This window comes from Scyliorhinus canicula, chromosome 3, assembly GCF_902713615.1.
Source record: "Scyliorhinus canicula chromosome 3, sScyCan1.1, whole genome shotgun sequence".
In the NCBI taxonomy this organism is placed as follows: domain Eukaryota; kingdom Metazoa; phylum Chordata; class Chondrichthyes; order Carcharhiniformes; family Scyliorhinidae; genus Scyliorhinus; species Scyliorhinus canicula.
Window position 1 is genome coordinate 95,189,619 of NC_052148.1, and position 14,823 is coordinate 95,204,441.

At 49.1% G+C, this 14,823-nt stretch overlaps 1 protein-coding gene across 8 annotated transcripts in view; it reads left to right on the forward strand.

Moving 5' to 3' along the window:
- Nucleotides 1-14,823, forward strand: part of LOC119962816 (interleukin-6 receptor subunit beta-like) — a 167,995-nt gene that overhangs the window by 72,588 nt on the left and 80,584 nt on the right. The window contains exon 1 of one of the 8 annotated variants that reach the window (XM_038790929.1): nucleotides 3,879-4,195. The exons of the other annotated variants lie outside the window; for them this stretch is intronic. Within the exon in view, the coding sequence (XP_038646857.1) occupies nucleotides 4,114-4,195 (82 nt within the window). The 5' untranslated portion in view covers nucleotides 3,879-4,113. Of the gene's footprint in view, nucleotides 1-3,878; nucleotides 4,196-14,823 lie in introns of those variants that run through there. 8 annotated transcript variants of the gene reach the window in all.

Below are 14,823 nucleotides of genomic sequence, written 5' to 3' on the forward strand. Positions count from 1 at the left end.
CTATTCTCCCCGCCTTGAATGACATTCGCTTGTTGATCAGGATCGCGATCCCTCTAGTCTTAGAGTCCAGCCCCGAGTGGAAAACCTGTCTGACCCATCCCATCCTTAATCTGACCTGGTCAGTTACTCTAAGGTGCGTCTCCTGCAACATTGCCACATCCGCCTTTAATCCCCTCAAATGCACAAACACCGGCCCATTAGGCCTCTTACGTTCCATGTGATCAGCCTGGTTGGGGAGGCTTCTCACCCACCCCCCACCTCCGCCAATCAGCCATCACCCTTCTTGGGCTAGTCTCCAGCCCGTGCCCCGCGCATCCACAGGCCCGCCCCCAGGCAGCCTCCATCCCCTATTGTCCCCCAGCAAAAGTCCCTCCCCCGTCAGCAGAACATTTCCTCCCCCTCCTCCCCTCAGTAACAGCACTATGCAAACCAGCCCCTTCAACAAGCATAACATCTGCTCAACCCCCACTGCGCTTCCGTGAGCTAACCCACCCAGCTAGCTTGGTGGCCCCCGCCCATGGCGCTAGACTTTTTCCCACCTATTATTCCCTCCCCCCCTCCACCCCGCTCGGACACACATATGCAAAAGAAAAGAATCCCAACCTAATTGCCCGAAAGAAACACAAAGAAAATCAAAAAGAAGATCCAACATCTAAAATTCACACCTCCATCTCCCCATCAGTGCAAATGCAAACGTTAGCTCACACAACTCATCCACAGGCTCCAAATAGATGCAGAAGGCATTACAGATAACGTCCAAAAACAAAAACATTTTTGACATGAACGCGGCAGCAAAGTTCAGTTCAAACACCTCAGTCCGCTACCAGCCCTAGCGAAGTCCATCGCTTCCTCGGGTGACTCGAAGTAGAAATGTTGCTCCTCATGAGTGACCCAAAGACGGGCCGGATACAGCAGCCCAAACTTGACCATCTTGATGAAAAGGGTCGATTTTATCTGGTTGAATCCTGCTCCTCTCCTGGCCACGTCCGTGCTCAGTTCCTGATATATACGCAGAATGCTGTTCTCCCATTTACAGCTCCGTGTCTGCCTGGCCCACCGTAAGATACACTCCTTGTCCAGATATCGGTGGAATCTCACCACCATTGCCCTCAGAGGGGGTGGGGGGGGGGGGGGGGTGGGGGGGGGGGGGGGGGGGCGGTCGTCCCCCACACGTGGCTTCCTCGTGAGTGCTCTGTGCACCCTTTCCACCTCCAAGGGTCGGGTGAACGTCCCCTCCCGCAGTAACTTCTCAAACATACCCGATATGTATGCCCCTGCGTCCATTCCTTCGGATCCCTCCGGGAGACCAACGATCCTCAGGTTCTGCCGGCGGGTCTTATTCTCTAGATCCTCCACCTTCCCCTGAAGCCTTTTCTGTTGGTCTCTCAACATCCCCACCTCCAACTCCACTGCAGCTTAGAGTTCCTCCTGCTCAGTCAGTGCCTTCTCCACTTTCTGGATCGCCTGGTCTTGAGCATCCAGTCTGAGTTCCAGCCGCGCAATCGATTCCTTAATCGGGTCCAAGCATTCCTGTTTCTGCTTGGCGAAGCCCTCCTTTATGAACTGCATCAGCTGCTCCAACGACCTGGGTCGTCGAGCCAGGACTCCGGTCGTCCGCCATGCTTTCTCCTGCTGCAGCCTCAGCCCAAGCCTTCGCTGTTCGCCTATTTCTTCCTTTGTGAGCACTGCTGGTCCATCTCTCCATGCACTGATGTAGGATTCCTCTTCACAATTGCATCCAACATCAATTTTCCGAATCAGATCCGACAAAAAATCAGTGAGAAAGGTCCAAAGGTCCAGCCCGAGCAGGAGCCACCAAATGTGCGACCTACTCCTTCACAGCCGTCACCGGCTGCTTTAATCGTTAATAATATCATTACTACTCCCCTTTGTCTTGTGTTCCAGGACCTCTTCATCATTCAATCTCCCCTGATCTCCACCTGTCCCTGACATATATTTTGCTATACTTTGTATAATTTGCTATACTTGCCCCTCTCCACTTTTTTAACAGCATAAAGCCAATTGCATTTGTACAGACATTTAGGGCATGATCTAACAGAAAGTTTCTAAGGCCGAGATTTTTCAGCTGCGCCTGCCCGGTGAGAGGAAATTCCTGCCTGAGATCAATGGACCTCTGCATTGTTCCCATCCCGTCCATAGTGATCTTGCAGCTGACATGGCCGAAGAATCCAGCCCTAAGTATCATTTCAGGCGGATCTTTCTGGAAGTTTCTCCCTGGTTCTGTTGGCGGGTTCCCCACTGCTAGCTAACCACACTTAATCACTTTTTTGGGCCCTGAGGAGTTTCTACCCGGTCAAGCCCGCACTTAGGATTATTTTCATAACTGGGGTGCTGAACGTGCTGGCCAGACCGGTTCCCTAGACCGGTTCCCCCGAGATCAGGCAACTATATGAAAGGGTGTACTGCTCTATGTGGGCTTGAGGGTCCCTCCCCATCTACCCCCCCAACTCCTAAATGATGTGCTTGTTAGGTGAATTGGACAGTCTGAATTCTCCCTCAGTGTGCCCGAACAGGCGCCGGAATGTGGCGACGAGGGGATTTTCACAGTAACTTCATTGCCTACTTGAGACACTAATAAAGACTTATTATTATTACCTTCTGGAACCCCTTCATACTTGCCTTGCACCCTCCATACTTCATACCCCCCTCCATCCTCCATCCATTGGCATGGCCCCCACTTGTGCCCTGACCCATGGCAGTGCCAGCCTGGCAGCCTCCCAGTGGCACCCACTTTGGCATCCTGCCTTGTCCTGACTACCCAGAGGCATGCTTAAATGTGTTTTAAACCCATGGTGTCAACCATCTCCACCTCGGCAACGTTGGTGCAGATAGGGGTGTGTCCAGTACTTTGCTTCCTGAAGTCAGTGACCAGCTCTTTAGTTTTGCTGGCAGTGAGGAAGAGATTGTCGTTGTTACACCACTCCACTAGATTCTCTACCTCTCTCCTGTATTCTGACTCGTCATTGTTCAAGATTCGACCCACTATGGTCATGTCATCAGCAAATGTGTAGATGGAGTTGGAACCAAATTTTGCCACGCAGTTATGTGTGTGTATAAGGAGTATAGTAGGGGGCTAATTACGCAGCCTTGCGGGCCCCGGTATTGACAACTATCGTGGAGGATCTGTTGTTGTTTATTCTTACTGATTGTGGTCTATGGGTCAGAAAGTCGAGGACCCAGTTGCATAGTGATGAGTCAAGTCCTAGGTTTTGGAGCTTTTATATGAGCTTGGCTAGGATTATGGTCTTGAAGGCGGAGTTGTAGTCAATAAATAGGAGTCTGATGTCGAGATGCTCCAGATGGGTGTATGTCAAGGGAGATGGTTTCTTCTGTCGACTGGTTGCGGCGGTATGCGAATTGCTGTGTATCTACGCATCCTGGGAGTATGATGTTGATGTGCCTCATGACCAACCTCTCAAATCACTTCATTACGATCGATGTCAGGGCCACCAGAGGGGAATCATTGAGGCACGTTGCCTGGTTCTTCTTTGGCACCAGTATGATGGTGGTCTTCTTGAAGCTGGCGGACACCTCAGAACGGAGTAGGGAGAGGTTGAAGATGTCTGCAAACATATCTGCCAGCTGGTCCGCACAGGCTCTGAGTGCACGGCCAGGGACTCCGTCCAGACCTGTCGCCTTCTGAGGGTTCACTTTCAGGAAAGCCGATCTGACTTCGGAAGCTGTGACGGTGGGTATGTGTGTGTCCGGGGCTGCTAGGAAAGTTGCCAGCGGTTTGATGGTTTCCTTTTTGAACCGACCATAGAATGCATTGAGTTCATCGGGGAGGGGTGTGCTGCTGCCGGTGATACTGCTCGGCTTCGCTTTGTAGCCCGTTATGGTGTTTAGGTCTTGCCACAACCAATGAGAGTCTGTGACGCTAGTCTGTTACTCTGATATTGTCTCTTGGCATTCCGGATGGCTTTGCAGAGGGCGTACCTGGATTTCCTGTATAGTGAGATACCAATAGTGTGACCGCTCAATCCATGGTCACCACCAGATGTCTACAATCATTTATTCTTGTAGTGCAGAGAAAATTAAGCAGAACGAAGCATTTTTGCCTTCTGACGGTGAAGGCCAGGGAAACACATTTAGATGAAAACGGAGAAAATGAAAAGGAAACAGCTCATATCAATATCTGGCACGGCATCAAAAGGAACAATATTCAGACAGCTAAGTATGTTTTTCCGGTTGGCACATAAGAAAGAACCATTGTAGTTGTGGTTCATTGTACAATTTGTACCAACTACCCTGATTGGCTGGGACCTCTTGTTTTGATATTGTTGTGCAGTCTAGCAGCCGAGGTGAGAGTTCCTGCCTTTGTCTCATTTCTTCTGAAACCACATAAGATACTTGAAATTTGGCTGAACGAAAACCAAATAATTCAGATGTTGGGCTTATACTGTCATCGCAGCCATACTCTGGAGACTGATCGTTTCTTCATGTGCCATGTGGGGAGAAACAGCCTCCTCCTGTTCCTATATCTTATGATTTGATTAAAATAAAGGCGCTTTCTGAATTTTATTATTCCTGATACTGTTTTAAAATAATTCTTGCGCTGCCAGTTATTACGAGGTGCTTAAATAGTTTTGCCTTCTCAATTCTGCCCCTCGTGTTTAAGGAGAAATGGAAACGAAAAGTGTGTCAAAGGTAGCATAGTCACGGGCAGCAGGAGAATTTAAAGGTAGGAGAGTGGGGATGCTGAGAACATGAGCAAGTTGTCTAAAGAACAGGCGGATGTGTGGCAGATGTCATCGGCATATATGAATTTTCGGGAGGCAATTTTTGGAAGATCATTCGCGTATAAGTTGAACAGGGCTGGAGCCAGTACTGACTTTTGGGGAAGTCCATTGGTTTGTCTTTTCCCTGTACTTATTTCCTGACCAAGATGAACTCTGAACCTTTGATTGTTCAACTTTAGTATTTTTAGTTCTGCAACTTCAAAGGAGGGTGGTGGTGCCTGTTGCCTTAGTTCACCCTGGATGTTTCTCTTGGTGTCTTTTTGTCCAGGGGTGCCTTAGGTATGGCAAGCAGGCGGTTGGAAACATGGTTGGGAGTAACTGAGGGACAGTTTTGAGTGGGCATTAAGTATTAAGAAAGTAAGTAAAAAGCAGGCGGGCTGGCAAGGCACTGAAATCTCCAGTGGGACCGGAAGATCCTGCTGGCTCGAGGGGCTGGAAAATTCCGGCCAATATGTCCTTTTGGTGCCAACTCCAAATAAGTCGAGAACAAAATTCCAATTCCCTTGTAGGACATTTATTCTTTGTCACACTTCCTGATCAGAATTCAGTCAGTCATTCAGTCATTAGTTTGTCACGACTCATTTCCTTAGAATATCCCACAGCTCAGCGACATTCTTTTTAAAACATACAACTGTGAATATGAAGGACCAACAGCAATATTTCTTGCTGTTTACAATTTCTTAATCGGTAAAATGAACAAAAAATAAAATATATTGCATGATATATATCTATATCTTTTATATCTATATCTATTATATTAGTTAGGTGGATTGGCCATGCTAAATTGCCCGTAGTGTCCTAATAAAAAGTAAGGTTAAGGGGGGGGTTGTTGGGTTACGGGTATAGGGTGGATACGTGGGTTTGAGTAGGGTGATCATGGCTCGGCACAACATTGAGGGCCGAAGGGCCTGTTCTGTGCTGTACTGTTCTATGTTCTATGTTCTATATATCTATATCTATCTATTATATACCAATATTTATTATATATCTATAATATATCTATTATATACCTATATCTATGGACGTGATTCTCAGGCCGCGTTGCGTGGGTATATATCTATGGGGTACTGTCAGGGTGCCAGGTTGGCACTGCCAAGCTTGCAGTTTTTGCACACGTGAGATCAGGCCGGGGTTGCCCAGTGTGGGTGCCGGGACCCTCCCATATTGTGTTCGGCCTGGAGGGTAGGGGGAGGGTGATTGAGGATTGCATTGGGGGCGTCGGTAATCGGGTCGCCATTTAAAAATGGCGTCCCAATCTCTTGCGATCATAGGGAGTTTCGGCAAGCGGGGTTCTCCACTGTACAAAATGGGGTAAGTGCGGCTTCGGCCCAAGTTCCCTGTTCAGGCCCCGCGCTGAATAGCCATGTGTTTCTCGACAGTGTGAGTGCTGGGAAACACGCAGCTAAACCCGCTGACTAGGGGATTTTGATCCCTTTTGGGAGAAGCACACCCCATATCTAATAATCCTGACTGGTGCTTTCTGGACCAAAATTTGTATCCTAATGATTTTATTCTATGGTTTTACGCTATGGCTGAGTTTGGCAAACAATTTGCAAACAGTTTTCTTCAACAATGACTAAATGTAATGCAGATTTACTACTGGCTTGTTATTCGCTAATGCTAATGTCAATGATTAAGAGTCTATTGTATTGTATTGTACTGTTGTATTGGTACATGCCTGAGCTTGTTCCTGCTGGGTCCGCCTGTGGCTCCTCCCCTCGGGCTCATGTATAAAGGTGGCTGGTCTCCACCTCTGATCCAGTTTGGGAGCTGAGGCCAGGAGGCTTTCTGTTCAGTGTATTAAAGCCTCAGTTACGTTCACCACTCGTCATGTGTTCATTGATGGCATATCAATTTAATACACTAAACATCTAATATGAATTTATCGCTCAAGCCTGATCGCCTGGAGCTGGACCCACAGGCAGCCGATGCCACTGCAACGTTCAAGCACTGGCTAAGCTGCTTCGAAGCGCACCTCAGATCCTTAACCGAACACTTCACCAGCCTCCAAAAGAAGCAGATCCTCCATGCACAGGTGAGCCCGAAACTCTTTCTTCTCATCAGGGATGCCCCTCTTTTACGGAGGCGATAATTCTGCTGAAGGGACAATATGTTAAGTCTGTAAACGAGGTGTATGCTAGGCACCTTCGTGCCATGAGACGACAACGCCCTGGGGAATCACTAGCACAATCCCTGCGTGCCTTGCAGGTACTCTGCCAGAACTGTGACTGCCAGGCGCTATCGGCTTCCCAACACGCTGAGCTGTTGGTCAGGGACGCTTATGTCGCAGGCATGAAATCAAACTACATCCGCCAGCGATTGCCAGAAGGGGGTACACTCAGCCTCCCAGAGACAGTGCAGCTCTCAAACTCGCTGGAGGTGGATTTCCAGAATATGGAGGCCTGCACCTCCGACCGCGCGGCACCCTCGTGGACCTCATGGGCGCCGCCATCATCTGACCCGGGTGCGGCGCAAGCCTGTGCCGCGCAGCAGCCCGCCAATGCCGGAAGCCCGAAGTGCTACTTTTGCAGCCAGGGTAATCATCCCAGACAATGCTGCCCTACACGGAACGTGACTTGCAATGGGTGTGTGAGGAAGAGCCACTTTGTGAAAGCCTACCAAGCCCGATCTCTTCCTAAAGTTTCTAGGCCCAGCAGCACTGCCTGCTGCCTGTTGAGGGCGTCTCCAGCTGCCTCGTCACCCGCCATGTGCGACCCGTGGGCACCGTCATCTTCGGCGTCATCTTTGATTTCGGCCGTCACGTGCGACCCATGGGGGCCACCATCTTTAATGCCATTTTGTGCTTCACCCGCCATGTGCGACCCATGGGGGCCGCCATCTTTGACGCCATCTCCGATGCCACCCGCCATGCGCGACCCATGGGGGGCTGCCATCTTGGGACCACACCGCAGCCTCCCGGGACCCCTGCTCACCTGATCGTACGCATGCCGCCGCTACCTCCGACTGGCCTACTCATCACCTTCCTAAGCTCGCCTCCATCACGCTCGACCAGTCCTGGCCTCATCACCTCACTAAATATACGATGACCGTCCGGATCAACGGACACGAGACGGCCTGCCTTTTCGACTCCGGGAGCACAGGCAGCTTCATACATCCAAATACGGTAAGGCGCTGCTCCCTCACAATCTTATCCGCAACCCAGAAAATCTCCCTGGCTTCCGGATCACATGCAGTAGAAATCCGGGGGTACTGTGTCGCGACCCTTACTGTACAAGGCGTAGAATACACTAACTTTAAACTCTAGGTCCTTCCCCATCACTGCGCTGCCCTATTACTGGGGCTCGGCTTCCAGGGCCACCTCCAGAGCCTTACTTTAAAGTTCGGCGGACCCCTGCCCCCCCCTCACCATCTGTAGCCTCGGGACCCTTAAGGTCGCCCCACCCTCGCTCTTCGCTAACTTCACCCCGGACTGTAAGCCCATCGCTACTAGGAGCAGACGATACAGTACCCGGGATAGGACCTTTATCAGGTCGGAGTTCCAGCGACTCTTACAAGACTGGATCATTGAGGCTAGTAACAGCCCCTGCAGAGCCCAAGTGGTGATCGTCAAGACTGGGAAGAAGCACCAGATGGCCATCGACTACAGTCAGACCATCAACTGGTACACGCAGCTCAATGCGTACCCCTTCCCCCACATATCTGACATGGTCAACCAGATGGCACAGTATCGAGTCTTCTCCACAGGTGACTTGAGGTCTGCGTACCACCAGCTCCCTATCCGCCCGGAGGACCGCCGATACACTGCCTTCGAGGCAGATGGCCGCCTCTACCACTTTTTCAAGGTCCCCTTTGGCGTCACCAATGGAGTATCGGTCTTCCAACGGGAAATGGACCAAATGGTTGCCAGTACGGGCTGCGGGCCACATTCCCGCACTTAGATAATGTCACCATCTGCGGCCATGACCAGCAGGACCGTGACGAAAACCTCCGGCACTTCCTCCACACCGCTAAACTCCTGAACCTCACCTACAATAAGGAAAAATGCGTTTTCTGCACAACACGTCTAGCCATCCTTGCCTATGTTGTGGAAAACGGAATCCTAGGGCCTGACTCCAACCGCATGTGCCCCCTCGTAGAACTCCCCCTCCCCCACTGCCCTAGGGCCCTGAAGAGATGCCTGGGGTTCTTCTCCTACTATGCCCAGTGGGTCCCCAATTATGCGGACAAGGCCCGTCCATTTATTAAATCCACCATTTTTCCCCTGATGGCTGAGGCCTGCCTGACCTTCAACCGCATCAAGGCAGATATTGCCAAAACTGCGATGCACGCTGTGGATGAGTCCATTCCATTCCAGGTAGAGAGCGATGCGTTGGACTTTGCTCTGGCCACTACCCTCAACCAGGCACGCAAGCCCGTGGCTTTCTTCTCCCGTACCCTCCAAACCTCCGAGATTCGACACTTGAAAAGGAAGCCCAAGCCTTTGTAGAAGCTGTGCGACATTGGAGGCAATACGTGGCCGGCAGGCGATTCACTCTCCTCACTGACCAGTGGTCAGTAGTGTTCATGTTTAACAATACACAGCGGGGCAAGATCAAGAACGGCAAGATTCTGAGGTGAAGGATTGAGCTCTCCACTTATAATTACAATATCTTGTATCGACCTGGGAAGCTCAATGAGCCCCCGGATGCTCTGTCCCATGGTATATGCGCCAGCACACAAGTGGACCAGCTTCCGACCCTCCACAACAACCTCTGTCACCCAGGAGTCACCTGTTTTTTTTCACTTTATCAAGGCTCGCAACCTGCCTCACTCCATCGAGGAGGTCAGGACCGTGACCAGGGACTGCCAGGTCTGTGGGGAGTGCAACTGTACTTCTATCGGCCAGACGGGGTGTACCTGGTAAAGGCCTCTCGCCCATTTGAGTGCCTAAGCATCGACTTCATGGGCCCCTCCCCTCCACTGACCGCAATGTGTACTTCCTCAATATTGTTGACCAATACTCAAGATTCTCTTTTGCCATCCCATGCTCTGACATGACCTCGGCCACGGTCATCAAGGCCCTGCACAGTCTTTTCACCCTGCTCGGGTTCCGCACCTACATCCATAGCGATCAGGGTTCCTCCGTCATGAGCGACAAGTTGTATCAGTTCCTGCTCAGCAAGGGCATCGCCTCCAGCAGGACAACCAGCTACAACCCCGGGGCAACGGACAGGTGGAGAGGGAGAACACGACGGTGTGGAAGGCCCTCCTCCTGGCCCAACGGTCTAGAAGTCTCCCTGTCTCTCACTGGCAGGAGGTCCTTCCCGATGCGCTCCACTCCATTCGGTCGCTCCTATGTACTGCCAACAATGTGACCCCTCATGAGAGGATGTTTGTTTTCCCCAAGAAGTCCAGCTCAGGGGTCTCGGTCCCATCCCGGCTGATGGTCCCAGGGCCCTTCCACCTCTGGAAGCATGCGAGGAGCCATAAGTCAGATCCACTGGTCGAAAAGGTCCTTCTCCTCCATGCTAACCCCCAATATGCCTACGTGGCACACCATGATGGGCGGGAGGACGCAGTCTCACTTCGGGATTTGGCACCCCCAGGTTCCCCAGTGACCACCACCACCACCCCCGACGCTACACCGTCTCCCTCCATTGCTACTCATCCACTACGAGACGCAGAAGACGACATGCTCCCCGACACGCAGGCCTCGACACCTCATCCGATACCAGTGTCCACACCACAGCCGGGGTAAGGCCGTCCCAGCGGGAAGTGAGAGCCCCCGACAGACTCGATCTATAACTCAACCCGTCCACTTCACCCCCGCTGGACTCTTTTTTTAACAGGGGGTGAATGTGGTAAACCACTGTATTGTATTTGGGATCAGAGACCAGGAGGCTTTCTGTTCAGTGTATTAAAGCCTCAGTTGTGTTCACCACTCGTCATGTGTTCATTGATGGCATATCAGAGTCCATTGAACAGACTCCGCACAGATAGTGACCCAAGCCGGGAATCCAACCCAGGTCCCTGGCGCTGTGAAGTAATAGTGCTAACCACTGTGTTACCGTGCCACCTACCTATGGTTGCAGAACAGGTCAGGCACTAGGAATTACTGGTGAATAACTTACTCACCGACCCCCCCCCCCCCCCCCCCCAAACCTGTCCATCATTTACAAGGCTCACATTAGGAGCATGATGGAATGTTCTTCGCTTGCCACTCTTGACATTTAGGAACTCAACAGCATCCAGGACAAAGCATCCCACTTTATTGGCATCTGATACACCACCTTAACATAGGAACATAGGAGTAGGAGTAGGCCATGAAGCCTATTGAGCCTGATTCACTATTCAATACGATCAGGGCTGATTATCCACTTCAATAACTTCTCACACTATTTCCATATCCCTTTTTGTCATTTGTATTTAAAAATCTGTCAATCTCTGCTTTAAACATACACAATACCATGGCCTCTGTGGTAAAGAATTCTAAAAATTCACAACCCTCTGAGTAAAGAAATCTCATCTTGGTCTTAAATGGCTTCCCCCTTAATTTGAAATTGTGTCTCTTTGTTCCGAACTCGCTTACCTTCATCTACCCTGTCAGCCCTTCTAAGTATTTTGTAGGTTTCAGTGAGGTCACCTCTCATTCTTCAAAATCGTAGAGAATACAGGCCCAGTTTCTCCAATCTCTCTCCATCCTGTTACAATGCCAGCGGATGTTACTACTGGACAAGCCCTTTTCCTCTGCTCCTCACTTTTAAAGATCTGTTCATGATCCCTGTCCTTGCTCCTTGACTTAGCTGTCACCTTGGGAATTTTTTCTGTCCCTCCCTGGAACCGTCTTTGTTAGTTTGGGACTTGCTCTGTACCCCTTTATATGTCCTACCTGTACCAGTGGTTTCTGTGAATTGGTGTTTTCTTCTGGGTCCTTCTTCCAACTGAACTGGAACTGATTTTTCTGTCTCTGGCAACCGCATTTTTTCCCCTACTTTAAAAATTGTAAAGTCTCATCAAATATGCCGGCATCATTTCAAGTGAAACTAAAACTCAAGTTTCCTTAGCACACAACTACAGAAATACAAATTAAACTTAAACCTTAAAGCCACATCTTATTCCTAACTCTCAGAAAAATACAAATATAACTTACTTAAAACTATCTCTATTTCCGAACAAAAGGACAGTCCCGCCTTTCTGGGAACAAGTCTGGTGAACCTTCGTTGCACTCCCCCATGGCAATAATAACCTTTCTAAGGTAATGGGACCAAAACTTCACAGGGTACCCTGCGTGCGGCCTAAGCAAAGGTCAATACTATTGAAGCAAGACTTTGCTACTTCTGTACTCAAATCCCCTCGCAATAAAGGCCAATACACCATTAACCTTCCTAATTGCTTGCTACCCCTGTATGTTGGCTGTCAGTGACTTATTGATGAGGTCAGCCAGGCCCCTTTGTACATCTACACTTTCTAATCTCTTATTATTTAAGAACTACTCTGCACCCTGTTTCGCCCACAAACTAAATAATTTCACATTTTTCCACATTTTATATTCCATCTGCCATGTCCTTGCCCACTCACTAAGTCTGCCCAGATCCCCTTGAAGCCCCTTGGCATTTTCCTCCCATTTATACATTTATGCTTAGCTTTGTATCACCTATGAACTTGGAAATATTACCTTTGGCCCCACATCCAAATCATTAATATATATTGTGAACTGCTGAAGCCCAAGTACTGCTCCTTGAGATACCCCACTAACCACAGCTGCCAACATGAGATTGACCCCTTTATTTCCACTCTCTGCTTTCTGCCTGTTTGCCAATCCTCAATCCATGACAGTACATTACCTCCTATTTCATGTGCTTTACTTTTGCTAAACAACATCCTGTGGGGATCCTTCTGAAAATCTAAGTACACGAAATCCACTGATGTCCCTTTATCAATTCTATTAGTAACATCCTCAAAAAACTCCCAACAGGTTCATTAAACATTATTTCCGATTCATAAATCCATGCTGAGTGTGCCCAATTAGATTATTATTATCCAAATGCCCATTCATCACATCCTTTTAATAGATTCTAGCTTTTTCTCTATACTGATGTAAGGTTAACAGGACTATAGTTCCCTGTTTTCTCTCCCCATCTCTTCTTAAACAGTGGGGTGAGTTTGCTACTTGCTGCAGGAACCGTTCCAGAATCCATAACATTTTGGAAGATGATTCTTCCTGGGGCGGCCCAATGGTGCAGTGGTTAGCACTGCTGCTTCACAGCACTAGCGACCCGGGTTCAAATCCGGCCGTGGGTGACTGTCTGTGTGGACTTTGCATTTTCTCCACATGTCTGTGTGGGCTTCCTCCGGGTGGTTCTGGTTTCCTCCCACAGTCCAAAGATGTGCAGGTTAAGTGAATTGTTCGTGCCAAATTGCTCCTTCGTATCCATGGGTGTGTGTAGGTTAGGTGCGGTTACGGGGATAGGGAGGAGGAGTGGGCCTCGGTCAGGTTTTCTTTCAGTGGGTCGGTGCAGACTCGATGGGCTGAATTACCTACTTCTGCGCTGTAGGAATTCTGTGGTTCTAAAAACAATGTTGATTACCAATGCATCCACAATCTCTTTCAACAATCTGGGATGTAGAATATCAGTACTTATCAACCTTCAGTACCATTAATTTCTCCAATACAACCTTCTTACTAATATCCTTCAATATCTCATTCTTCCTTGGATCTCGAATTCTGGGAGATTTCTTGTATCTTCTTAAGACCATAAGATATAGCAGTAGAATTAGGCCATTCGGCCTATTGAGCCTGCTCTGCCATTCGACCATGTCTAATATGTTCCTTATCCCCATTCTCCTGCCTTCTCCCATAACCCCTGATCCTCTTATGAATCAAGAATTTGTACTTGAGGCGCTGTTCCCTACAGGGCTACCAAGAGCTGGAAAGTGGAATTAGTTCTTTCTTAGAAGAACAATCTAGGAGCAAGAGGAGGCAATTTAACTTCTCGTGCCTGCTCCACCGTTCAATATGATTATGGCTGATCCCATCATGGCTTCAACTCCACCATCCTGCCCATTCCCTGTAACCCTTCAATTCCACAGATTCAAGACCCTTTGGGAGAAGTAGTTTCTCCTCATCTCTGTTGTAAATTTGCTACCCCTTATTCTGAGACTATGACCTCTCGTTCTGGAATGCCCCACAAGAGGAAGCATTTTCTCCACGTCTACTTTATCCATATCTTTTGTCATCTTATGTACTTCAAATGATCTCCCTTTGTTCTTCTAAATTCTAGAGTATAGGCCTAAACTGCCCAATCTTTCTTCATAAGACAAACCCCTCATATCTGGAATCAACCTAGTGAACCTCCTCTGAACTGCATCCAAACCAACTGCATCTTTCCTCAAATCAGGGCACCAAAACAATACTCCAGGTGCGGTCTTACCAGTGCCTTGTACAGTTCCAACAACACTTCCTTACCTTTATACTCTATTCCTTTAGCTATAAATGCCAACATTCCATTTGCCTTCTTTATTACCTATTGCACCTGCATGCTAGTTTTCTGTGACTCATGCACGAGGACACCCAGGTCCCTCTGCATCGGAGCACCCTGAAGTCGCTCCCTATTTAGATAAGTTGCCTTTCAATTTTTCTGACCAAAATGGATGACCTCACACTTATCCATTTTAACACCATCTGCCACATTTAGGCCCACTCTCCTAACCTATCTATATCCATTTGTAAGGTTCTTATTTCCTCATTGCAACTTACTGTCCCATCTATTTTATTTCCATCTGCAAATTTGGCAATAGAACCTTCTATCCCTGTATCCACGCCATTAATATATATTGAAAATAATTGTGGCCTAAGGACCGAACCATATGGCACCCACTGGTTACATCTTGCCATCCAGAAAAAGATCCATTTATTCCAACTCTCTGGCCGGGATTCTCCGAAATCCCGGTCAAGTGTTGACGCCGGCGTAAACACCGGAGTGGTGTACGCCGGCATCAACAGGCCTCCTGGCCCAGGAATTCACCACTGATCAGGGGGCTAGCACGTGCCGGAATGCTGTGCACTGCTCTGGCTCCGAAAGACAGTCCTGCAGGGCCGGCCCGGGTCTGCACATGTGTGCGA